This window comes from Stegostoma tigrinum, chromosome 5, assembly GCF_030684315.1.
Source record: "Stegostoma tigrinum isolate sSteTig4 chromosome 5, sSteTig4.hap1, whole genome shotgun sequence".
Taxonomy (NCBI): domain Eukaryota; kingdom Metazoa; phylum Chordata; class Chondrichthyes; order Orectolobiformes; family Stegostomatidae; genus Stegostoma; species Stegostoma tigrinum.
The window spans coordinates 73,911,087-73,938,293 of record NC_081358.1 but is presented as its reverse complement, the minus strand read 5'-3'; the positions used below and the strand labels follow the sequence as shown (position 1 = coordinate 73,938,293).

General features: G+C 41.1%; 2 protein-coding genes across 14 annotated transcripts in view; one reads left to right on the top strand and one right to left on the bottom strand.

Annotated features, from left to right (window-relative positions):
• LOC125451596 (coiled-coil domain-containing protein 178) overlaps positions 1 to 22,898 on the bottom strand; it is a 349,746-nt gene extending 326,848 nt beyond the window's left edge. For 5 of the 12 annotated variants that reach the window (XM_059646071.1, XM_048528880.2, XM_048528877.2 and 2 more), the window contains exons 1-5: positions 22,514 to 22,898; positions 14,809 to 14,884; positions 10,481 to 10,620; positions 6,953 to 7,026; positions 3,275 to 3,357 (exon numbers count right to left, since the gene is read on the bottom strand). In XM_059646071.1, the coding sequence (XP_059502054.1) occupies positions 3,275 to 3,357; positions 6,953 to 7,026; positions 10,481 to 10,620; positions 14,809 to 14,866 (355 nt within the window). In that variant the 5' untranslated portion in view covers positions 14,867 to 14,884; positions 22,514 to 22,898. Of the gene's footprint in view, positions 1 to 3,274; positions 3,358 to 6,952; positions 7,027 to 8,288; positions 8,405 to 10,480; positions 10,621 to 14,808; positions 14,885 to 20,150; positions 20,350 to 22,513 lie in introns of those variants that run through there. The other 7 variants (XM_048528873.2, XM_048528879.2, XM_048528881.2 and 4 more) reach the window with 5 other exon arrangements.
• The window catches only part of LOC125451594 (putative Polycomb group protein ASXL3), a 287,101-nt gene continuing 282,414 nt past the window's right edge, over positions 22,521 to 27,207 (top strand). For both annotated transcript variants that reach the window (XR_007247331.1, XM_059646068.1), the window contains exon 1: positions 22,521 to 23,189. Coding sequence is in view for 1 of the 2 variants with exons in the window: in XM_059646068.1 (XP_059502051.1) it covers positions 23,136 to 23,189 (54 nt within the window). In the remaining variant the exon portion in view is untranslated. The remainder of the gene's footprint in view (positions 23,190 to 27,207) is intronic.

The window sequence follows — 27,207 nt, the reverse complement described above, 5'->3', positions numbered from 1 at the left end:
AATTCCTTCACCTCCACCACATCTGCTCCCAGGTTGAGGCATTCCACTCCTGTACATCTCAGATGTCTTCATTTTTCAATGACCGCAACGTCCCCACCTCAGTGGTCAAGAACGTCCTCCATCCCCGTCTCTTTGACCTGTCTCCTGCATTTCCTGCAACTCATCCCTCATTCCCCCTAACGAAACAACCAAAACAGAATCCCCCATCATGCTCACGTACCACCCCATCAACCTCTGAATCTAATGCATCATCCTCCGACATTTCTGCCATCTGCAATCCAACCCCACCACCAAAGACATTTTTCCCTCCTCACCGTTATCTGCTTTCTGGAGGAACCACTCTTTCCATGACTCCCTTGTCCGCTCCACACTCCCCTCCAGCACCACACACCCGGCACTTTCCTCTGCAACTGCAGGACGTGCTACACCTGCCCCTACACCTCCCTCCTCATCCACATCAAGCAGATGTTCACCTCCACATCTGCTAATGTGGTATACTGCAACCACTGTTCCCGTTGTGGCCTCCTCTACATCGGGGAAACCAAGCGGAGGGCTGGGGAGCGCTTTGCAGAACACCTCCGCACTAAACAACTGCATCTTCCAGTCATGAGCCATTTCAACTCCCCCTGCCGTTCCTCAGACAACATGTCCGTCCTGGCCCTCCTGCAGTGCCACAACGATGCTACCTGAAGGTTGCAGAAACAACAACTCATATTCTGCTTGGGAACCCTGCAAAACAATGGTATCAATGTGGACTTCACAAGCTTCAAAATCTCCCCTCCCCGTACCATATCCCAAAACCAGCCCAGCTCGTCCCCACCTCCCTAACCTGTCCTTCCTCCCTACTATTCCGTCCTCTCACCTCAAGCCCCACCCCCATATCCTACCTACTAACCTCATCCTGTCCCCTTGACCTGTCCGTCCTCCCTGGACTGACCTATCCCCTCCCTAACTCCCCACCTACACTCGCCTTTACTGGTTCCATCCCCACCTCTTTGACCTGTCTGTCTCCGCTCCACCTATCTTCTCCTCTATCCGTCTTCTATCCACCTCCCCTTCTCTCCCTATTTATTTCAGAATCCCCTTCCCCTCCCCCATTTCTGAAGAAGGGTCCAGGCCAAAAACGTCAGCCTTTCTGCTCCTCTGATGCTGCTTGGCCTGCTGTGTTCATCCAGCTCTACACCTTGTTATCCACATCCACAACCTGTGCAGTTGCCCGACAGCCAGTAACAGAGCTGTTGGTAGGCAGAAAGCATTTGTCATTGCCAATAGGTCAACACTTCACAGACCAATCAGCTAGAGGTTGCCCATGGAATCTCCCTTCTTACATACTCCCAGGTTCCAACTAGTCTGTTGTAACCTTCCATCTATCCACTGCTTGAACAAGTAGCTTTTTAAACTGCATTTGCGATGACTGTCAGCTTTTAAACAGTGCAGCAATTCCTTCTACAGCAAGTACTGCAGAGTTTCGCTTGAGTGATCAGTGCAATGGAACAGGTACTTGAGCTTTCCAGTAGTCTGTTTGATGGTGTTTTCCATGGTAGTATGGTTCACATTGTAAATATGGTGCATAATACAATCACACACAGTCAAAGTATGGACCAAGTGGGAAGCAAATAGACCTGGCAGACCACCTTCTGGTATGCCTAGTGGCTCAAGTCTGGAGATAATGGAACAAAGATACTATCACCACTGTCAGAATATTGAACATACCTTCGTGATTTGCTGAGCATGGATACATATAATCTAAATATTCAGCAGCTGAAACTCTTTGCAGTTTTTTGAAAATCTGGATTTACATATGATGTCTGCAAAGCCAAGAGTATGCAACTAATGCCACCTTGCACTCTAAGAAGGCTGACTGAACTGATGAAATCATATACATTGTTTGGCCTGTTGTGTTCATCCAACTTCACACTTTGTTATACAAAATCTACATGCTTATTTTGTCTGAGCAGATAAAACATCTTATGCAGCAATGGACAGCAAACTGGGATAATTTGTAGCGTATTCCAAACTAAAACGATACCAATATAAAGAAATCCATCCCAATGATTACTTTCATAGCTACCAATAACATTCCTCAGCAACTGCAGGTCTGCTTTTCTTAATTCTTGGATGGAATGTGGAAGTTGCTGACAAAAACAGCATTATTGCCCATCACTAACTGTCCTTAAATTGAGTGGCTTGCTAGGCCTCATCAGAGGACAGTTAAGAGTCAACAACATTGTTGTGGGTCTGAGGTCACATGTAAGTCAGGCCAGGTAAGGACGGTGGATTTCCTTCCCTGAAGATTACACTGATCGACAATGATTACACGATAATCATTTGACTAAGTTTTAACTCTAGCTTTATTTTGCTAAATTCACATTTCACCATCTGCCACTGTATGATTCAAATCCACATCCTTGTTTGCCTGACGTTAGCCTGAACCTCTGCGTTACTTGCTTAGTGATCCCTCCGAGATTTCAAAGAGTAGCTGTTGCAGGAAAAATAATTGATGTACACACTGCTCCAGAATTAGGTTGAGGTAAGAGAAATAATCCCTGAATAGATAGGCTCTGAGCAGAAAATTCTATCTTCCCCATCACCTCCTCCTCCCCCTTTGATAATTGTCTTCTTTTGTGCTCCCCCTATTAAGCTTGCTCCCATGCTACAGGCCAGAAGGTATAGTAACTACAACATTCCAGACTGTAGACAAACGGTCTGACCAGAATCTCTGACGTCAGAACAAAGAGCTTCACCAACTTGACACAGCAGTCGGACTTACTACAGTTCTGTCACCTCAGACAGAGTCAGCAGCTAACTTTAGAATGCAAGTTCTGCTCACTGTGTTTCACAGTGTTAACTGGAGTAGCGAGATCCATATGGTAGTACAGGTGTCAAGTAGGTATTATAACTGACTGGCATCCCAATCTTCCTGCACTTCCTGGATATGTTGCATACTCCTAATGACTATACTATAACGTTTACAATGGCCTCTCACCAAAACATCAATTGTAGATGGCACCAAAGTGTACATGCACCTCATGGATGCCACTTTAACACAAACAATACCAACAAATATTGCAGCCCACAATCATTGTAGAAAACATTATTTTCTACTATTTGTCATTATTAATATAATTATTGCTCAAAAGACAAATGGTTGTAATGAAGTTTTTTTTGTATTAGATACATTTTAATGTTTAATTTTAAAATGACTTTTTAAAAACTGTTCCTTTGATACAGTCTTCATACAAGTACAATCTGTAACATATTATAATAGTCATACCTATTCGATCAAGTCCAACACCTTGAACACAAAGTTCACCGGAAAATTTTTGATCTGATATATTTGTTTCTGGGGTTACAAACCTGCAGAAAACAGAATTAGAAAAAAATTGTGATAAATATATTGTAGAAATATATATATAGACAATAGCATAATATAATGACTGTGCAAATTCCTGTGACTTTATAAAATACAAGCCCTAAAGAAAAAATTGTTTACATTTTGAATACGGATTGTCATATATTTATAAATGTAAGTGGTTATATTTTCAACCATAATATCCAATTTTACATTCAACTCATGCATAAAATTATAACTGTAATTAAGCATCTTCCACAACACATATTTTTTCTTCCACTCCACACGTTCTTGCATTCACATGCACTTGGATAGCAATACCATACCAAATAGCCATCCTTCATGTTTGCGCCATGATAACAAAGAAGATATCATAAACCAAACCTTATATGACTTTCATACAAACACACTACCGAATAAAATTTTACTTTTAACGATCAAGCATGGGAACTGGGTTATTTTACCCTCAGTTTAAGGGAACAGAGATTAATTGTGCTGCTTCTACTACCAACCTTAGTAAGTTCTGTGCATTTTTTTTTCAATTCCTTTGTGGGATTGCGGTCATTGCTATCTGGCCAGCATTTATTGCCCACCCCTAGTTGCCCTTGAGAAGGTGGTGACAAGTTGTCTCTTGAACAATTGCAGTCCACCTGCTGTGGGTAGACCTACAATGACAATAAGGGCGGGATCCAGGATTTTGATCCAATAACTGGGAAGGAAGGTTGATATATTTCCAAGTCAGGATGGCGAGTGGCTTGGAGGGGAATTTGCAGATAGTGGTCTTCCCTTGTCCCTGCTGCCCTTGTCCTTCTAGATGGAAGTGATCATAGGTTTGGAAGGTGCTGTCTGAGGATCTTTAGTGAATTTCTGCAGTGCATCTTGTAGATAGTATACACAGCTGTTACTGAGTGTCAGTGGTGGAAGGGCATTTGTGGATGCAGTGCCAATAAAGTGGGTTTCTGTGTCCTGGGCGGCATCGAGCTTCTTAAGTGTTATTGGAGCTGCACCATCCAGGCAAGCGGGCAGTATTCAATCACACTCCTGACTTATGCCTTCTAGATGGTGGGTTGACTTTAGGGAGTCCGGAAGTGTGTTATTTGTCCTCAGTATGCTGTCCTTAGCCTCTGACTTACACGTCTAGCTATTGTGTTTCTATGACAAGTCTCCAGTTGAGTTTCTGGCCAATGGTACCTCAAGGACATTGACAGTGGGGGATCCAGTGACGGTAACACCATTGAATGTCAACGGCTAGTGGTTAGATTGTCTCTTATTTATCATGGTCATAGCCTGGCATTTGTGTACATGAATGTCACCTGCTGGCTGTTAGCCCAAGCCTGGATATTTTCCAGATCTTTTGCTATTTGAACATGGACTGTTTCAGTACCTAAGAAGTCACAGGTGATACGGAATATTGTGCAATCATTAGTGAACACCTCACTTCTCACATTTTGCTGGAGGGAAAGTCATTGCTGAAGCAGCTGAAATTGGCTAGGCCTAGGACACGACCCTGAAGAACTCCTGCACAGATATCCTGGAGCCGAGATAACTGACCTCCAACAACCAGAACCATTTTCCAATGTGCCAGGTATGACACAAACCAACACAGTTAGCCCCCTGATACTCACTGATTTCAGTTGTGCTAGAACTCCTTGATGCCACATTCGGTCAAACACAGCCTTGATGTCAAGGGGAGTTACTCCCATTTCACCTCTGGAATTCATCTCTTTTGTCCATGTTTGAATCAAGGCTGTATGGAGGTTAGAAGCTGAGTGGCCCCGGCGGAATCCAAACTGGGCATCACTCAGCAGGTTATTGCTCAACAGGTGCTGCTTGGTAGCACAGTTGATGAAAACTTCCATCACTTTACTGATGATCAACAGTAGATGGAGGGGAAGTAAGTAACTGGATTGAATTTGCGACAACACAGTGTGGAGCTGGAGTAACACAGCAGGCCAGGTAACATCAGAGGAGCAGGAAAGGTGACGTTTCGGGTCAGGACCCTTCTTCAGAAGAAGTCCCAACCCGAAACATCAGCTTTCCTACTCCTCCGGTGCTGCATGGCCAGCTGTGTTCCTCCAACTCCACACTGTGTTATCTCTGACTCCAGCATCGGCGGTGCTTATTATCTCTGGGTTAAATTTGTCCCTCTCTTTGCGTACAGGATACAGCCAAGCAATTTTCCACATTGTCAGGTCGATGCCAGTGTTTTAACTGTACTGGAACAACTCAGTTTGGGGAACGGCAAATTCTGCAGCTCAAGTCTTCAGCACAATTGCCGGAATGCTGTCAGGGCCTATAGCAAGAAACGGTTGGAGACACTGGATACTGCAAAGGCTATCACATGGAGTGATTTAAATTGGCTGAAGACTGGTATCTGCAATGCTGGGGCCAAGTGAAGGAGGCCAAAATGAATCATCCATTTGGCACTCCTGACTGAAGGTTGCTGGGAATGCTACAGCCTTATCTTTTGCACTGATGTGCTGGGCACTTCCATCATTGATATTTATGGAAACTTCTTTACCAGTGAGTTGTTTAATTATTCACTATCATTCATGACCGAATGTGGCAGGACTGCAAAACTTAGATCTGATCCATAGATTGTAGGCTCACTTAATTCTATCATTTGCATGCTAAATAGCATAAACAGCAAGTGGTCTTTGATAGTTGGTCCAGGTCGATGCCATATTTTTAAGTATATCTGCTGCTTCTCCTGACATGCTTCCCTGTGATTTCAGTGAACCAGGGTTGATCCCCTGGCTTGATGATAATGGTAGAGTGGGTGGATTTGCCAAGTCATGAAATTTCACATTTCAGTGAAGTACGATTTTGCTGCTACTGATGGTCTATAGGGCCTCATAGATGCCCAGTCTTGAGTTGCTAGATCTGTTTGGGGTATGTCCCATTGGGCAGCACAGTGGTCAGCATTACTGCCTCAGTGCCAGGGACCCAGGTTCAATTCCACCCTCCTTCAGAACTCAACCAACTTGATCAGTAGTGCTGCTGAGCCACTCTTGGTGGGGAAAACACTTACCCAGAGTACATTTTCCTCCAATGCCACCCTCAGTTCTTCCTCCAAAAGTTGTTCAACATGGAGGAGTCTGAATCAGTATATGGTGACCAGGGTGACAATTTTGAAGAGAGGTTTTGAGTTATATGTACCGTGCTGTACTCTTGCAAGATGATGAGAGGTTAGAAAGGCCTATTGCATGTTTTTCCAGAAAGTTGAATATTCATCCACAGAAATATTCCACAATTAAGAAGGAGACCTTGAATTTAGTGTTGGCGTTGCAACATTTCAACATTTGTGTGTCTGTCTCTTTATTGGTCATTAAAACACTTCTTAAAATCTACCTCTTTGATTGTGCATTTGAACATCTTCCCCAATATCCAATATCTCCTTAATCGGTTTGTTTTCCATTTTGTTTGATAACACTTCTGTGAAGGGTATTAACATATGGCAGTTTTAAGATTGTGAAACTTTAAAACACAACCTCCAACTAGTCCTTGGAATTGATGGAAAAACAACAAACTGTACTGAAATATTCCTTGAAAGAGCGTCTTTCTCCTAAAGTCAAATATTCACCGATCTAACATTCTCACCTCTCAGCAATCCCATTCGTATTTTCCAAATACAGACTTGGTTCTTGGGATTCTGGTCGCACAGGTGCTGGAAGCTGTCAGAAAAGAATTTGATCAAATTCATGTTTCTAGAAAAATGTCAGTTACTACTGGAGCTGCCAATGGCTGAAAGTAACATAAAATGGTAGACTGTGGTCTTAGCTAACAGAACAGCTGAGGATCCTGGGATTGTATTCATTAGAGTATAGAAGGTTGAAGGGAGATCTAATAGAAACATACAAGATAATGCAAGGCTTAGAAAGGGTGGACGCTGGGAAGTTGTTTCTGTTAGGCGGGGAGACTAGGATCCATGGGCACAACCTTAGAATTAGAGGGGATAAATTTAGAATGGAAATGAGGAGACATTTCTTCAGCCAGAGAGTGGTGGGCCTGTGGAATTCATTGCCACAAAGCGCAGTGGAGGCCGGGACGTTAAATGTCTTCAAGGCAGAGATTGATAATTTCTTGATCTCGCAAGGAATTAAGGGCTACGGGGAGAGTGCGGGTAAGCCGAGTTGAAATGCCTATCAGCCATGATTAAATGGCGGAGTGGACTCGATGGGCTGAATGGCCTTATTTCCACTCTTATGTCTTATGGTCTAATAAGAATGACTAAAGACAATTGTTAGCTGAATCAAGCAGTTTCCACAATTAGAATCGAGGCCTTCATACAGATTGAACCCAAAGAAAATAATAAAGTGCCTCATCTTAGTGGGAAAGAGCAAAGGAATGTAAACGTCAGATATTTCTGATAAGGGAAGCTAGGATAGAAGCCTTGTAGCAAGCCATTTTAAAATCTGCTATTTAGAATGGATAGAAGGGTGAAACTGGACTAACATTAAGGAATTATTAGTACATATACATGTACCCACACATTCGAATGATAACAGTAGTTGTTTTAATTTTCCGTAGTTTTAGTGTATTAAACGTTAGGAAATTTAATGAGATTCATGTAGGCAGTCTTAATATGGAGTACCTTTGACAATCCTTTGCAAGTGCCCTGGTGCTAACTAGGCCAAAGTTTGTTATTTAGTGAAATGCAGAAGAAGTCTAAATCCACCACAATCAGAGGCTTTTTAAATGATTGCCATTACAAATTATAAATTAGGTATTCTGAAATTATAAGTGTAACTAGCTTACTAACAAAAGAATTTAGCTGAATTCCTCTAAACAAATGTCTGTAAATAGTACAGAGAATCCATCATTGCAACAGCAGTGGGGATTGTAGGACAAATAGTGTAAACATGAAGTGCCAGGGAACATATGACGAATGGCATAAACATGAAGGACCAAATGATATATAACAAAAGGTACTTACAGATTAACTTGTGAAAGGACACTGGAAAACAGATAGCATTGAAAGGGGGCAATTGCAAAATATTACTTATCCATTAGGACCTTGAGAAAATAAAGAATCACAGCTTTGCAACAAACAGCACCCACTCAGTACAACGCAGCTGGCAAATGTCTAGGGAATTGTATAACAGTCAGACAGGATGTGGCAAGCACTGATTTCAATGTAGCCTGTAATCATTGTAATGTGGAATGTACAAAAATCCTGTAGTTTATTGGGAGAGTTAGTGTTTTGGAGTTTGTCTCAGAGGCCTCTCCCATGCTGCATTGGTGAGGAGGTCCAGATAAAATTTGATTTGTGCTGGTGAACATGGGACTCAGGATTCCTCTTTGTAACTGCTGGGGAGAGATTTCATTGAACATTCATGGCTTTATGAACAGGTGACCATTAGCACAGCTATCACATTTGGAAAATCATAGTCTAATCAGAATCACCATGGTTTCATGAAAGAAAAATGGTTTTTGACCAATTTATTAGTGTTTTACAAGGAAGTCTCAACCAGAATGGTTAGACGGAACTAGTATGTGTGTGTACATGGATTTCAAAAGGTGCTCAACAGGGTACTGCACAAAAGATCCTATGGTGCTGGAGATAGCATATTGGACCAGATAGATAATTGGCTATTGGGCAGGAAACAGAGAGTTGAGGACAAGGGTTTCTTTTTCAGGTTGGCAATCTGCAACCAATGGGTTCCAGAGGTATCAGTGCTGGGACCACAACTGTTCACAATATATAATAATGACTTGGAGGAAGGCAGCAAATGTACTGTTTCTAAAATTTGCACACAACTCAAAAATAGGTGGAAAGACAAAGTGCAAAGAGAATACAAAACAGTTTGCACAGAAAATCTGATAGGTTAAGCAAGTGGGCAACAAGTTATCAAATGGAGTATAATGTGGAAAAATGTTAAGTTGTCAATTTTGGAAGGGAGACCAAAAGAATAAAGTATCAGTTAAATGGAGAAAAGGTACAGAAAGCTACGACACAAAGGACTTGGAGGAACCTGTGCACAAAACACAGCAAGCTAGCATACAGGCACAGCACGTAATCAGGAAGGTGGATGAAACGCTGACCCTTATTTCAAAGGGGGTCGAGCTCAAGAGTAAGGAATTCTTATGGCATCCACATAAAGGGTTGATCAGACCACATCTAGAGTACCACGAGCAGTTTTGTTCCCTTATTTGAGGAAAGGAGTCATTTCATCAGAGACAGTTCAGACAAGATTCACGAGGATGATCCCAGTTCTGGAGGAATTGCCTTAGGAGCAAAGGTTCAGTGTCTACTCGCTGGAGTTTAAAAAAACAAAAGGTGACTTCATTGAAAAATATAGCATTCTTAAAAGGCTTGACAGAGTAAACAGAGTTGAGAGGATGTCTCCCTTCATGGGAGAGTCTGGGACTAGAGGACGTAGGCTCAGAATAAAGGGGAACCAATTTAAGAGTGAAATGAAGAGAAATATCTTGTCTCAGAGGGCTATGAATCATTGGAACTCCTTGTCCCTGTGAGTTTTGTGTGTGTGTGTGTGTGTGCGTGTGTGTGTGTTTTGGGGGGAGGAGGTGGCACAGGTAAGAATTCTTGTGTATATTTAAGGCTGAGTTAGATAGATTCTTGATCAGTAGGGGAATTGAGGGTTACAGGGAAAGGCAGGAAAGTGGACACAAGGAATGTTGGATCAGCCATGATTGTACTGAATGGTGGAGCAGGCTCTCAAGGGAGCAAATGGCTTACCCCGTTCATATTTCTTAGAGCCTTATGGTCTAAGATAATAAATAGAAATTCAGGTTCTGGTGTTCTGACTACTACTCACTACTTTTGCAGATAATCTAAATATCTATTAAGTATGGCAATATTTCCATACAGTTAAGAAAAGATCAATATTTAAGTTTCAGCTATTCTTCAATTTCTAGTATATACTGAATTAGTCGATCTTATCCGAAATGGTTTGAAGGGAAATGAGACGGATGAAATTTAGAATAATAGTTGTAATCAAGTCATTGAAATTTCTTGGGTACTGTACTCCTTGGGATCAAAGATAGGACAGCATACTCTACACGAACCTTTCACAACAAGTGTACAGTAACATATGCAATTATTTCTCGATAAAGACACAGCCTAAAATTATTTTGTGCTTTATAATTTGCTTCTCCCAGCCATACCTGTCTGAACCATGCTTCAGTCTTTGTTTCTAATTCACGGACATGATGAATCACTTTGCAGATAAATGGTCGTGCAACTTTAACCCAATCACATTTATGGTATGCAGAGGAACCAAGATGGCATGAACCTTTGTTCATCCCTTGACAGGGAGAAAACCAAAATGAATATTCATAGAAATATAGACTTTGTTCTTTCTATCCACAAAATTAATGACAATGTATTTTATGCTAGGAGGGATAACACATTAACTCATACTTTTGTGCATCCTAGAAACTCTACATTGTATCCCAAAATGATACTGAAAACTCGAATCCCAAGTTCCAGCACTGACAGATGCTATTTTTGCCAAAAGTGCGTAAGGGAGGGATATGGCTGAAACTAGAGAAAACTGAAGTCAGCAGGACTACCTGAAAGTTCAAACATAGTAATTCTTTGCTGTCGTCTTACCCTGCTGTGAATTATGAATTTCTAAGAGCCGGTCTAAATGGGAGGATAATGTCTGTGGCACTGTTGAGCTGTCAAGTTACTTAAATAGTCTGTCCTTTAAAAACTTAAACAAGATCATGTCTGCATGTTGGATAAAATCTGCATTTGCCATTTGTGAAAATTATTTTTTGTACTATCACTATAGCATTATTACTACATAAATGATTTCCAAGACCTATTGTTATCACTATGGGGTATAAGCTCACAATTTTACTGACAGCTCCAAGACATTATTAATAGATCGACTGTGGGGTTATGCATATAAATAATTGTTTTTATAAGCATTATATACTTGAGGGTACTTAAATATTTAGAATAGGCTTTTATGAAAATGTTTCCTTTTTAAAAATGTCATGAAAACTGTAATAGATATTCAGAAATATATTCTACCTCAGCATGTCTGCCATGGCGTATACTGGGTGAGCTGGCATGGAATCTATAACAGCACTGTTTAAATAAAAAGGTTTGTCCATTTAATGCAGAGGTGGGGACTCTCTTCCACAAAAGGCAGTGAAAACATCGTCTTCAAGCTTGTTCTGCCATTTGATAAAATCACAGGTCTTGTGAATGTCGTCTCAACTCCACTTTCCTGTCTGTCCCCATAATCGTCCACTCTCTTATCTATCAAAAATACATCCAGTTTAGACTTGGATAAAATCAATGGCCCAGTCTCCTACTTTCTTGGAGGAAAGAGAAGTCCACAGACCAACAACCTTAAAACAACATGTCCATATCCTCAACTTTAATGAAGTTGTCATATGCTTAACTGTATCCCCCAGCTCTGGTCTCCCCTACAACAGGGAATATCCTTCAGTATCCACAGCATCACTAACTAGCTCTATCAATACACTAGTGAGGCCAACAAAGAAGCATGTCTGATGGCAAAGGTCTCAATTTACATTGTGATACAAACAGTAGTCACCCAACATAACGCAAACTCAGTTAGTATGCACATTCAGACGACTGCTTTCATCACTGTGGATTACTGCAACAGAGATCTTGGTATCACAGCACTCCAGCCGACGGTCCTCTAATACATTACGAGGTTTATTGTGTTGCCAAGTTAGGGAAATGGCATCAGGTCTTTGAAGCATAAAAGGTGATTTTTACTATATTCTCACCAGCGTTCTTGTAATTGTTTCTCAGCCAGACTGCTGCCATATATGTCGAGATGGGCCAGAATTTCTCAAGGTCTCCTTCTAAGTTCAACTGCAGTCCCCACACTGAACATCAGCAGCTTTCCACCAGTCACAATGTAATAATTGGATAGCCCCGAGCAGGGCTAGGACACACAAAAACCAATAGTAAAACAGACCACTGCCTTCTCAAGGCAATGAGGGATGGGCAATAAACGCTGACCCAGACAGCAAAGTCCACATTGCATAAATTTTTTTTCCCCAAAAAAAAACATACAAGTAACTACAATAATGGCTACCAATATTACGAAAGTAAAATATTGCTGATGCTGAAGATTGGAACTAAAACAAAATATTGGAGAAACTAAGCAGATCAGGCAGCATCTGTGGAAAGAGAAACAAAGTTAAGAGTCTGAAATGACTCTTTGATATATTCTGAAGAACAGCCATACTGAACTAAACGTTAACTTTGCTCGGCTTGACTTTTCAAAGAGGCTGCTGATATTACCTGGGTTAAACATTATTATAGTAATAGTGGTATAGCTGGAAAATGTGATTTGTACTATATGAATAAAATTTTGGCGATCATTTATTTTAAAATTTAATCACGTTCAGAAACTCAAGACTACTAATTCACCTCAATGTAAAAAAGGATTGGGTTCATGTAGGTTGATTGGACAACATAAACGAGTTTTGACTGGAACAATATTAAGCTATTCCACCATTGGAACATTAAGTCATAAGGGATCTTCCAGCTCAGAGCTACTTTTGAGCTAAAAGGCCCAGGTTCAATTTCCACCTGTTCCAGAGACATGAAATACTACCTCTGTACAGGTGATCAAAAGTTATCTAAAACTTGACATCGGATGACTTTTGGCACTAGCCACACAGCTTTTTAAAACTAAATTACCTATAAAATACGAGTAATGGATCCTTATGCACACCAAACATTTTAATGTGGAAATGGAAAAATTAGTTTTTGCAACTGATACTCTCACTGTGATTGGATAGGTAAGAATGGAACCATTTATGTGCAGTACCACCCAGATAGATAACAGTAAAGAAGGAAGATGGTATGATTAATAGTGGTATAGCTGGAAAATGTGATTTGTACTATATAAATAAAATTTTGGCGATCATTTATTTTAAAATTTAATCACGTTCAGAAACTCAAGACTACTAATTCACCTCAATGTAAAAAAGGATTGGGTTCATGTAGGTTGATTGGACAATATAAACGAGTTTTGACTGGAACAATATTAAGCTATTCCACCATTGGAACATTAAGTCATAAGGGATCTTCCAGCTCAGAGCTAAAGGAATAACATCCTGGTTGTAGGACACTATCAAGATTGAAAACAAGGGGAAATCAAGGTGTCACAGAGAGGCACAAATCCTTGAAAACACGCAACCTAATCTTTCAAGCTCCATGTGCCCTGCATTTGGTCGAGTCTTCGTAATGTGCTGTGGACTTACCAGTCTTAGAATTTTTGAAATTCGCTAGAAGCAATTCATTCTGGATCCCAAAGAACTGCCTAAGACGATCCTGGTTAACAGCTCTCTCTCTTCAGGAACTATCCCACCATTTTGTTAAATCTCTCATCGAGCAACATTTCAAAAATAGCCTTGACTCCAATGTTGCTCACTCCCATCCCACCTCCAAACTTCCTTTCATCTCCAAAGTGTTTGATGGAGTTGTTGCTTCCCAAATCTGCACCCATATTGTTCAGAACTCATGTATGCATCCCTCCAAACAAGTTTCCACATTCAAATAAAGATTGCTGATGTTGAAAATCTTTTGGGTACAGGGATCATATAGACAGAAAGCAGGAACAAGGTACTGAATTGGACGAGCATAGCGAATGCTGGACCAAGCTCAAAGGGTTGAATGGCCTACTCCCGCACCCAGTTTTGTGTGTTTCTCTGTTTCTATTTGAAATAAACACAGAAAATACCGCAGGAACTCAGCAGATATGGCAGCTTCCATGGAGGGAGAAACAGAGTGAAGCTTTCAAGTCCCACATGACTCTTGACCAGAACATTAACTGTTTCTCTCTCCACAGATGCTGCAAGTCTGCCGAGTTTCTGCAGCATTTTTGTGTAGGTTTCAGGGTTCCACCCAGTACATATATCAAGGGTCTTACAGCAGTGACAAATAACTTCCTAAGCAATTATGATCAGGATAAATTAGCCTCTCCATCCTTTTCAATTTGTCTGCAGTTTGTCATATAGTTTATCATACCATCTTCCTTCTTTACTGTTATCTATCTGGGTGGTACTGCACATAAATGGTTCCATTCTTACCTATCCAATCAGAGTATCAGTTGCAAAAACTAATTTTTCCATTTCCACACTAAAATGTTTGGTGTGCATAAGGATCCATTACTCGTATTTTTCATCTATATATTGTCTCTCATCAAATTCACCTAAAAATAGAGTTTGTCTTCATATGTATTCTGTCTACACCCAGCTTTATCTGACCAACATCCCTAATGATAACTTTACAATTGCAATATGATCAGACTGGTAATCTAAAATGTGACTCCAAGTGCAATGAAATTTCCCTCAATTAAGTATCAGAAAGACCCAATACAAACTTAGTTCCCTAGCAAGTGTTCTCTTGCTCCAGTATTTGGTATAATCATCCAATTTGGTAAGGATGGTGGGCTTAAATGTTCTTACTTCTTCAAAATCAAGACACCTACCTTGTCGTTGAATAGGCAATCCACTATTTTGCTTACTGAACAAGTGTGCCTTTGCCATTCTGTTCCGTTGTGGTTCCTATACGAAAGGATACAAAAATATTTCCTCTTAAAAATAATTGCACTAAAATTAAGTGCTAATCTGCACTTTAATACTATACTTGAATAGAATCGTACAGCCATAAAAAGGCCAAAAATTTAAATAAACTTTCAGGATCTTGTCACTACTCATGGGATAGCATACTGGAAATGAAGCCCTCCTATTTCTGGAGTTATCACAGAAGTTAAAGATGTCTTAAATGTCCATAACATTCTGAAATCTATCTGACCTTAAGATCCATATCAATAGAAAGCATAAAACATGGTTCTGTTTTTGTTTTCTATTATCTGTTGTCTTTATCTCAAGCTAGAGAAAAGAGCAACATGATCCTGAATTGTGGGAAAAATGTAGAAATTTACTTTATAACTTTTTCACTAAGGAAAGTGGCTTGGTGAAAGAAGACGGAGGGTGGTAGTTGATGGGAAATGTTCATCCTGGAGACCAGTTACTACTGGTGTACCGCAAGGGTCGGTGTTGGGTCCACTACTGTTTGTCATTTTTATAAATGACCTGGATGAGGGCGTAGAAGGATGGGTTAGTAAATTTGCAGACAACACTAAGGTCGGTGGAGTTGTGGATAGTGACGAAGGATGCTGTAGGTTGCAGAGAGACATAGATAAGCTGCAGAGCTGGGCTGAGAGGTGGCAAATGGAGTTTAATGCAGACAAGTGTGAGGTGATGCACTTTGGTAGGAGTAACCGGAAGGCAAAGTACTGGGCTAATGGTAAGATTCTTAGCAGTGTAGATGAGCAGAGAGATCTCGGTGTCCATGTACACAGATCCTTGAAAGTTGCCACCCAGGTTGACAGGGCTGTTAAGAAGGCAGACAGTGTTTTAGCTTTTATTAATAGAGGGATCGAGTTCCAAAACCAAGAGGTTATGGTGAAGCTGTACAAAACTCTGGCGCGGCAGCATTTGGAGTATTGTGTACAGTTCTGGTCACCGCATTATAAGAAGGATGTGGAAGCTTTGGAAAGGGTGCAGAGATTTACTTGGATGTTGCCTGGTATGGAGGGAAGGTCTTACGAGGAAAGGCTGAGGGACTTGAGGCTGTTATCATTAGAGAGAAGAAGGTTGAGAGGTGACTTAATTGAAACATATAAAATAATCAGAGGGTTAGATAGGATGGATAGGGAGAGCCTTTTTCCTAGGATGGTGACGGCGAGCATGAGGGGGCATAGCTTTAAATTGAGGGGTGAAAGATATAGGACAGATGTCAGAGGTAGTTTCTCTACTCAGAGAGTAGTACGGGAATGGAACGCTTTGCCTGCAACGGTAGTAGATTCGCCAACTTTAGGTACATTTAAGTTGTCATTGGATAAGCATATGGACGTACATGAAATAGTGTAGGTTAGATGGGCTTAAGATCGGTATGACAGGTCAGCACAACATCGAGGGCCGAAGGGCCTGTACTGTGCTGTTATGTTCTATGTACTGAATATGGATCACTATTTATTACAAGTAATTAAATTCTAGACTCTAGCCATACATAAGCAGTAGTAAGCTGTTGGTATATAATGCTAATTAATACTCTAGTCCTCTTTTAAACTTCCCCTTACATATGCAGAAAGGTAAAATGGACAGAGTGAAATAACATTTTAGCAGTGTTTGTTCCCAGGTTCTGCTATTGAGACAATCCTTACGATTCTTCTGCTGGCCAGAGGATGCTCTACAGTTGTCTTTCTTTGGATACTTCCACTGTTGGTAAGAGACACATGGTGACTGCTTTGCTTACAAAATGTCTGACTTATCAGTTCAGCAGTATCAACAGTTTAGCAACTGTTGCGAGAAAGGTAAACTGGCCTTCTTCAGGTTTAGTGAGTTTTGACCGCAGAAAACAGAGAGCACTGAACACTTTGAGGCAGCATGGTGGCTCAGTGGTAAGCACTGCTACCTCACAGTGCCAGGGACCCGGGTTCAATTCCAGCCTCGGATGATTGTCCTCTGTTGAATCTCTCTGTGTCTGTGTGGGTTTCCTCCAGGTGTCCGGTTTTCTCCCACAGTCCGAAGACATGCAGGCTAGGTGGAGTGGCCATGTTAAATTGCCCATAGTGCCTAGGGATGTTTAGATGAGGTGGGTTAGACATGGGAAATGCAGGGCTAGGGGAATAGGTCTGGGTAGAATGCCCCTCAGAGGGGCAGCAAGGACTTGTTGGACCAAAGAACAAAGAAAATTACAGCACAGGAACAGGCCCTACGGCCCACCAAACCCGCGCCAATCCAGATCCTCTATCTAAACCTGTTGCCTATGTTCTAAAGATCAGTATCCCTCTGTCCCTGCCCATTCATGTATCTTTCTGGATACATCCTAAATGACGCTATTGTGCTCGCGTCTACCACCTCCGCTGACAATGTGTTCCAGACACCCACAACCTTCTGCATAAAGAACTTTCCACGCATGTCTCCCTTAAGCTTTTCCCCTCTCACCTTGAAATTGTGACCCCTAGTAACTGAGTCCCCCAATCTGGGAAAAAGCTTCTTGCTATCCACCCTGCCTATGCCTCTCATGATTTTGTAAGACATCAAACAGATCCCCCCTCAACCTCCGTCCTTCTAATGTAAATAATCCTAATCTACTCAATCTCTCTTCATAGCTAGCGCCCTCCATACCAGGCAATATCCTGGTGAACCTCCTCTGCACCCTCTCCAAAGCATCCACATCCTTTTGGCAATGTGGCGACCAGAACTGTATGCAGTATTCCAAATGTGATCAAACCAAAGTCCAATACAACTATAACATGACCTGCCGACTCTTGAACTCAATACCCCGTCCGATGAATAAAAGCATGCTGTATGCCTTTTTGACCACTCTATCCACCCGCGTTGCCACCTTCAGTGTATGATGGACCTGAACATCAATTTTGTGCATCACTTTTCCCCAGGGATTTTCCATTTACCGTATAGTTTGCTCTTGAATTAGAATTCCAAATGTATCAGCTTGCATTTGCCTGGATTGACCTCTATCTGCCCAACTCTCCAATCTATCTACATTCTGCTGCATTCTCGCTCTGTCCCCTTCACTATCTGCTACTCTACCAATCTTAGTGTCATCTGCAAACTTGCTAATCAGACCATCTATACCTTCCTCCAGGTCATTTACGTATATCACATACAACAGTTGTCCCAACACGGATCCCTGTGGAACACCAATGGTCACATTTCTCCATTTTGAGAAACTCCCGTCCACTACAACTGTCTCCTGATGCCCAGCCAGTTGTCTATCCATCTAGCTAGGGCACCCTGGACCCCATGTGACTTCACTTTCTCCATCAGCCTACCATGGAGAACCTCATCAAACGCCTTACTGAAGTCCATGTATATGACATCTACAGCCCTTCCCTCATCTATCAACTTTGTCACTTCCTCAAAGAATTCTATCAAGTTGGTAAGACATGACCATTCCTGCACAAAATCATCCTGCCTACCACTAATAAGCCTATTTTCTTCCAAATGTAAATAGATCCTATCCGTCAGTATCTTCTCCACCAGCTTCTCCACCACTGAAGTCAGGCTCACCGGTCTGTAATTACCAGGATTATTCTTGCTACCGTTCTTAAACAGACCAAATGGCCTGATTCCAAACTGTAGCGATTCTATGATTCTATGACTTCTCCCTCTGTAACCTGCTCCCAGCTCCAAGCTGTTCAGCTACCAGAGAATAATTGACAGTGTTGGGAAGGCAAAAATATCTCTATCATTGATCTATGGACGAGTGACCAGCTAACAATCAGCTTCTTGTCGTCAACAAAACATACATTTGTACTCCCCCTTGGCTGCAAATCAATGCTTTAATTACTGCTTGTTCAGACATCTCCTGTTATGATGCCTGGCATGAGTGTCAGGTCACTTGCTCTTTAAATCTGCATCATCCTTGTCAAAACACTGGTTTTAAAACAGCTTTTTCTCATTTCGGTCCACATTTGTTTAAAAAACAAGGCAGGCACAGGCCTTAGAATATTACGGTCTAGATTTTCTGGTCAGTGTAGATAGAGTGCACTTTGCTGGTGCTGCTATCCATTAAGAATTCTGTGCCGCAACTATATTGCATTATTTTGACTGGGCTATATCAAGGATGGGTCAGCACAGCCACCCCTGTGGAAGATTCACAAATACAGGATGGTCAAAGACAGGATTCATCCCCTATTTACACTTGTTGCTATATTCAGTTAAGATTTACTTAGTGAGAAGGTGGTTCAGAAACTGAGCAAGTTGAAGTGTGGGTAGGGAATGATTCAAGCTGGTATTTGGGCCAGGAACAGCAGTAGGGTCCCTCAGACAGTCTTATTAGCTCAGTACAAAGTAAGATCAGGTATTAATTATAGAAGAATCATTACAGTGTGTAGAATACAGACCAATCAGCCTATTCAGTTCACATCAATCTTCTGAAGAGTCCTCCTACCCTATCCCTGAAACTTTGCATTTTACATGGCTAAGCCACATAGCCTTCACATCCCTGGACGCTATGGCAATTTAGAACGGCTAATCCACCTAATCTGCACATTTTTGGACTGTGGGAAACCCATGCAGACACAGGGAGTACATGCAAACTCCACACAGGCAGCCACTGAGGCTGGAATCGAACCTGGGTCCCTGGCACTGTGAGGCAGCAGTGCTAAGCACTGAGCCACTGTGCCATCTTGTAATCAGCATAACATTTCTACGATAGGTATTCAGGTACCTACTTAAGTCTTTTGTGACTGGCCCAATTTCTGACGCTGAATTATTTTTCCAACATCCCAAGCAAAGTGGGCCAAATTTTTACCACTTTCCCAAAAACTAAACATATTACCATAAACACGAGAACTTTAAATTGTAAAAACAGAATAGTAGGCAGACATTAAGTACAGGATTCATTTTATGATCCAAAAATTAAAGCTACTTTAATACTGATGTTAAGTCAATTACTCAAATACTTCTAATACACCTTTGCTCTACATGGTGTACATTTCAAAATGTATAGAATCATGAAACAATAACTACTATGGGAAGTCATTTGGCTCATCATACTCATGTCCCCTCTTGGGGCAAACAATTCAATTAATTCCATTCCTTTGCTCTTTTGCCATTTAACTGTAAATGTTTTCCCTTCAAATATTTATCCAATATATCCAACTTTCCAGCAGAATGTCACTATTGAATCTGCTTCCAACACCCTTTCAGATAGCACATTACAAATCATAACAATTCACTGCGTTTAAAAACAAAAAAGTTTCTTCGTGCTCCTTTTGATTCTTTCATTGGTCACCTGATAGCCGTCTTCAATGATAACTGATACTTCTACTGCTGTAAATAGTTTTGTCTTCTTTACTCTATCAAAACTATAAGTTGAAACTGTGGCTCAATGGTTAACACTGCTGCCTCACAGCACCAGGGACCCCTGTTCGATTCCAACCTTGGGTGACTGTGTGAAGTTTGCACATTCTTCCGTTGTCTGTGTGGGTTTCCTACAACAATCCAAAAATGAGCAGATTAGGTGGATTGGGACATGCAAAATAGATGGATTAACCATGGTAAATGCAGGGCTACCCAGATAGAGTGGGATGGGCAGATCTGGGTGGGACGCTCTTTGGCAGGTTGGTGCAGAATCAGTGGGCTACATAGCCTCTTTCTGCACTAGAACATAGAACATAGAACAGTACAGCACAGAACAGGCCCTTCAGCCCACAATGTTGTGCCGACCATTGATCCTCATGTATGCACCCTCAAATTTCTGTGACCATATACATGTCCAGCAGTCTCTTAAATGACGCCAATGACCTTGCTTCCACAACTGCTGCTGGCAACGCATTCCATGCTCTCACAACTCTCTGCGTAAAGAACCTGCCTCTGACAACCCCTCTATACTTTCCACCAACCAGCTTAAAACTATGACCCCTCGTGCTAGCCATTTCTGCCCTGGGAAAGAGTCTCTGGCTATCAACTCTATCTATGCCTCTCATTATCTTGTATACCTCAATTAGGTCCCCTCTCCTCCTCCTTTTCTCCAATGAAAAGAGACCGAGCTCAGTCAACCTCTCTTCATAAGATAAGCCCTCCAGTCCAGGCAGCATCCTGGTAAACCTCCTCTGAACCCTCTCCAAAGCATCCACATCTTTCCTATAATAGGGCGCCCAGAACTGGACGCAGTATTCCAAGTGCGGTCTAACCAAAGTTTTATAGAGCTGCAACAAGATCTCACGACTCTTAAACTCAATCCCCCTGTTAATGAAAGCCAAAACACCATATGCTTTCTTAACAACCCTGTCCACTTGGGTGGCCATTTTAAGGGATCTATGTATCTGCACACCAAGATCCCTCTGTTCCTCCACGCTGCCAAGAATCCTATCCTTAATCCTGTGCTCAGCTTTCAAATTCGACCTTCCAAAATGCATCACCTCGCATTTATCCAGGTTGAACTCCATCTGCCACCTCTCAGCCCATCTCTGCATCCTGTCAATGTCCCGCTGCAGCCTACAACAGCCCTCTACACTGTCAATGACACCTCCGACCTTTGTGTCGTCTGCAAACTTGCTGACCCATCCTTCAATTCCCTCGTCCAAGTCATTAATAAAAATTACAAACAGTAGAGGCCCAAGGACAGAGCCCTGTGGAACTCCACTCACCACTGACTTCCAGGCAGAATATTTTCCTTCTACTACCACTCGCTGTCTTCTGTTGGCCAGCCAATTCTGTATCCAAGCAGCTAAGTTCCCCTGTATCCCATTCCTCCTGACCTTCTGAATGAGCCTACCATGGGGAACCTTATCCTTAACTGTAGGGATTCTATGGCTTCTACTAAAGTAGGCCCTTTTCTCACATCTGTTGAGGCTGATTTCAGAACAGGTCACAACATTCCCTCAGTTTATTATAATTTGGATACATAGTCCCAAAATAAAACTCTTGTAAACCTCATATTCCGTGACAAAATGGTTATTTAAACTGAGCTTAAGTGAGAAAATGTCAAAAGGTGGGAAAATACTAAAAACAAGAAAACATCCTCTTCAGCTCACAAACTGGTTTTGCAGTTTTATACATACATAGTTCTAATGCAAAGGAATACAGACCTACTGGTAGAAAGAGGATTTGCAAAGACACCAACACACAACATTGCCAATCAGGAACATTTTTCTAGAAAAAGAAGTCGCACTATGGCTGATGGATGTCTTTAAAGTAAAGGAGTTGGTAAGGTGGATATGGGAAAATGTATCCACCTACAAGCCTAAGATAGTTACCAGTAAATCCAATATAACACAAAAAAAATGAACTTGGCCAGAACAACAAACATTTGAAGCATACAGTATAGGTACACGAGGGAAGGTACAGAAACACATAAGAGAGAAACTAATGGAATAATGAGTTGATGGGGTTAGATGAAGTAAGGTAGGAGAAGGCACAGGCAGAACACAACTACAAACACGAATCCAAAGACCTCCTCTGTACTCTACACTCGATATCATTTTCACCATTTTGTTAAAAGCACAATCTATGAACTCCGTCCACCTTCAAGAAAGGATTCAATTCAAACGATTTGGGGAGCAGGTAGATGCTAAACAAGGAAAATAACTTCTTTTATAAAAAGCATGCAATAATTATAAGTCCTACAAACAGCTAATTTACTGTTTTACTTACACTCACAAATGATATCGCTGGTTACATGGCGCGGCGTTATCTGTCAGTCAGTCGATGCTGTGATTTCTGCCGCTGCTGTTTGAGCCTCCTCGTCAATGTTTGGGCCCCACGCGGACTCTCCCCGGTTACTAGGTAGCGGCTGTAACCAGGCAACGGCGCTTCCAACACAGAGCGCAGCCTCCAGGCTTGCAGCCATCTTCCAAACGACCACCGAGTACAAGCGAACGCACGGACAGTACTCTCTGAGCACGGGGGAAGCAGGGACTTTTAACCTAAAGTCTTCTCATTCACAAGAAAAAGGACCCGCAAAAATGACTATGGTTCGCGGTAATCCGGCAAGAAGAGGATGTTGTGGGGTTAGGGGGCCGGGGAACGGTGACCTTTGACAGCGCCGGCGCTGGGGATGCTGGGTATTGTATTGTTTTGGGTTGGGATAGGGGGAGGGGAGACCTGTCAACTGGAGGGTGCAGTCTGGGGGGGGGGGAAAGGAAGCTGTGTACTATATGTGCGAGTGGGATTGTTGTCTTCTAGTCTAGTCCTTTGCTGCTTCAGTGTCTTTTTTTTAAACCTCTTCCCCTGAAAAAAATAAAAAAATGTTCTGAGTGAAAAAGGAAAATAAAGAATGAAAGACAAAAGGAAAAAGAAGGACCGCACTTGGGCTGAGGCGGCCCGTTTGGTATGCTTTTTTTTCTTTTTCTTTTTAATCAAATCCAGGTCAGGTCAGTGCCAAGCGGATACAGCAACTGCTGTTGTCTGCCTAGGGCTTTGTTTACTGAGGATGCATCAACAAAACGGGTTCTTGTTTTGTAATCATCTATATTTCTTAAGACTTTTATAGGAATAATTTTAAGGTAATAAACTATTGCGGAACCCAATAATATGTTAAAAGTTAGTTATACATATGTAGTAAAGAATACAAACAATAAATTGTTGGTGATCTCAAAATCTTGTCCACAGTGTTTACCCTTGCTTACAGTTTTAAAATATTGAACTGGATGACTAAAGAGCAACCAGTTTAGCTACTAAGAACTGATCTTTCCTGACATGTTAGTTGCTTAATTTCCATACTATAGTTACTTATGTGAATATCTTGCTTGTATGTTGCCACACAAAATAACACATTTTCAAATGTCACTTAAGACTATTTCACTTTCATTTCTTTGCATCACAGAAACTAAGGAACATGGCAGAGGTAAAAAAAAGTTTTGAACCCAGGCAGTTAAAGATAGAAACAAATTTATGATGTCTTAAACATGATTCAACATTGTATCATTCAACATTCAATACAACCACTAATGAAATTAATTTTAGTTGTTTTGTTGTAATTCCTGGTAGCCACCAGGACAAAGAGTTAGCATAATTTAGTCCAAAATGGCAATCTTAGGCCAGAAACATAACTCAAATGGAAAAATTAAAATTAGAGTAGCAATGTCCAAAAGTTGGGAGATAAATTGATTATTGGTTGAAGTAGAAGCAGCTATTCTCTGAATCAGGCTGTTTGCGTCTGACCCAATAACACCTGGCACCCAGAAGTGATCGTCTGTTCAGCAGGCCCCACATTATTTGCCTTCATAAACACAAATTTTTCAGACAAAAAATAATCTTCGATATTAGCTGTATGTTCCCAAGAATTTAGTGTTGTGTTGTGTTGTGCTGTTGGATTGTATAATTGCATTTTGGATTTGTGAAGGAAACTCAAGAAATAGTAACATTGGACTTCAGCTTCTGTAAAAGTGAATTATCAAGCTGTGAATTTTAATTTTTACAATCCTGTGATGAAATATAGGAAGTAAATATATTCATATTTACAAAGCAATTCTGAAAGCAGATAGATTATTTGATGCTGTTGACTGAATCATTAGTTAAAACTGGAAAGCTCTGAGCAGATTGTACAAAGCTCAAAGAACAGACCCAGTGAAGTGCAAAGAGATCAGGTTGAAATACAGTAACAGAGCATTTGCCAGATTGGAAGCTGAAACTTTCCTCAATACGAGTTTAATTGATGTTCTTCGGTCGAGGGTTAAAGAATGCCATGAAGTTGCCAGAGAAATATTGAGACAATCGAACGAGAATGTGAAACCGTAGTGAGTGATAGATGAGCAAGCTCCAGAGTTACACTGACAACCGAGGGAGTGTCTTCCCAGGAAAAGGACAATGGGAGAAAGAGGTCAATGCTTTCATTCCTTTGAGTTTTTAAAATTTAAAATTCAAATGTCTTTAACATATCATTGGGGTGTAAATTATCTTTATTTTAGATGTGAAATGGCTGCAGTGTCAAAAGACTTCTGTGCATTCCAGAGTTTCCCCACCCCCATTTGTGAAAGCATTGCAGTCAGAAAACAACTATGGGCCTATTTAAATCTGATTGAATGTAATGTTCCAAAGAAGTATGCACTGAAAAATACGCATCTTTTTCAGATCCACATATGTGGGATATAAGGTTATAAAAGAGTACTAGAGTGCAGCTAACTTTATAAATTGCTTGAATATCACTGCAACGTTTATGAGGTGTAGATCTCTTAATAATGCTGCAGACTTGAGTCTAGAAAATTTATTTGTAGTGATTAGAAATTAGCATGTGGGCTGTTGGGGTATATTGCTCATTTTATGCCATTGTATGTGATGGTGGTCATTTTTGATGCTCAAAATACAATGCGTTTGTCTGACTTACCCCATGCTTGAACACTGGCTGGATACAATTACTGTTTTTAAAGGTTTTGTAAAATATGTAGGTATGTTCGCAGTGAAATTAGCAAGTAAGTTCTCTAAAAATGCTACTGACTATGATTACCAGTTCGATACAGCATCTGTTTCAGCATAATTCTAGCTCGTGCTAGTGAGTTTATATTTAGGAAAAGTAGAATGTGAAGCCTGCTGATTTAAACATATATGCAAAATTCTGTTTGAAGTACCAATGATATTCTTAAAGTTAATGAAGAGTCAATTAATTCTTTATTATCATTAAAAACTAACAGATTGTCAGTAAGTTTTTTTTAACATTTATTAAAAAAGTTAAGATACATCAGATGACATATGGAAACATATCACCATGTTCGAGAACCTCCAAACCAAATTACTAAGAAAACCACACAGGTCAGTTTTTGTCAATGTCATCCAGAGTACATGCACTCTTCCCTACTTGGATACAACTCACTTGCCAAAATCCATTCAATGAGTTACAACTTGGCAGAACTAGTTGTACTTTTGGAATTTAACCAGCAAAAATTGCCTAATATATAAACATACAGAACACTAAATTATTATCTATAGTATCTATTTAATTTATCAGGAAACATTAAGATTCCAACTCGTGTTCAAAATAAAGTGGGGCATTATTTAAATCCAGTATTGTAGGTCTACAATATGTTAATCAATGTATGAGAGGTAATGGGAACTGCAGATGCTGGAGAATCTGAGATAACAAAATGTGGAGTTGGATGAACACAGCAAGCCAAACAGTATCTTAGGATCACAAAAGCTGACATTTCGGGCCTAGACCCAGTCTAGGCCGGAAACGTCAGCCTTTGGGCCCCTAAGATACTGCTTGGTCTGCTGTGTTCATCCAGCTCCACACTTTGTTATCTATATTAATCAATGTATTTTGGTTATTTAAGAACTTCTACTAGCTACTTGTTCTGTTCTGTCTTTTGTCCCGACCATAGAAGCAACACAATATTTAGAACTTGTGGTTATAGCAGCAAATCAGATTGGCTATGCTATAAATTGTGAATTTCCCCAATGCCAAAATGCATATGTTCCAGTTTGAAATGCATAACCAACTATTCCTTTAATTTAATATTCAAGTTTTTAAAGGATGAAAATGCTCCTCTCCGTTTTGGATGGTCTTGGGCCAGTGATTCTGAGATGTCTGTGGCAATGTCATACTTCACCAGTGATGCCTTGAAGGTATCACAGCACTTCCTCTGTCCACCTGGGGCTCGCCTGCGTTTTCGAAGTTGGGAGCAGAGCACCTGCTTGGGGAGTCTCGTGTCATTTCATGTGAGCGACATGCCCAGCCCATCGTAGCAGTTCAAGGGTGGTCAGTACCTCAATGCTAGGGATGTTGGCCTGGCTGAGGATGCTGGTGTCGGTTCATCTTTTTTCCCAGCCGATTTGCAGGATCTTGTGCAGGCAGTCAAGACCCATCCCCTGTTGTGGCTGGTGGTCAAGCAGGCTGCATTATTGTCCCAACACAGTTCTTGATCTACTTCGCTGCAAAGCCTCACCTCATTGGTCTAAAAGTAACAAAGTAACATTGATAAGAGTTCCAGTAACACAAAATTTGAGTTATGGACAGGCATGAGTGATGTTGCATAGTGGGAAATAGGTAGTCTAAGAAACTGCAGATAATCTCATCTCAGGATTAAATAGAATGCCAAGATTTTGAGTAGTCTAGTTCAACCTTAAACAGTAGCCAATGAAAGAGACAGAATCAGTGGCAAGGGAGTACAATTTGTGACAGAATCTATCAATAGTGGCTTCAGTGTTCCCACTGTGAATGGTGTAAATTTCACCTCATCAGAATAAAATATCGTATATGCAGTCAGACAATTTACATAAGCTGAAGGGCCAGGAAGGGCAGTGGTGCAGTCAACTTGGGTGTCATCGACTCTATATGGAAACTAACGTATCTTTTGATTACGTCACCAAAGGGCAGTATGTGGGTATAAAATAGGAGAGGACTGGGGTAGTGT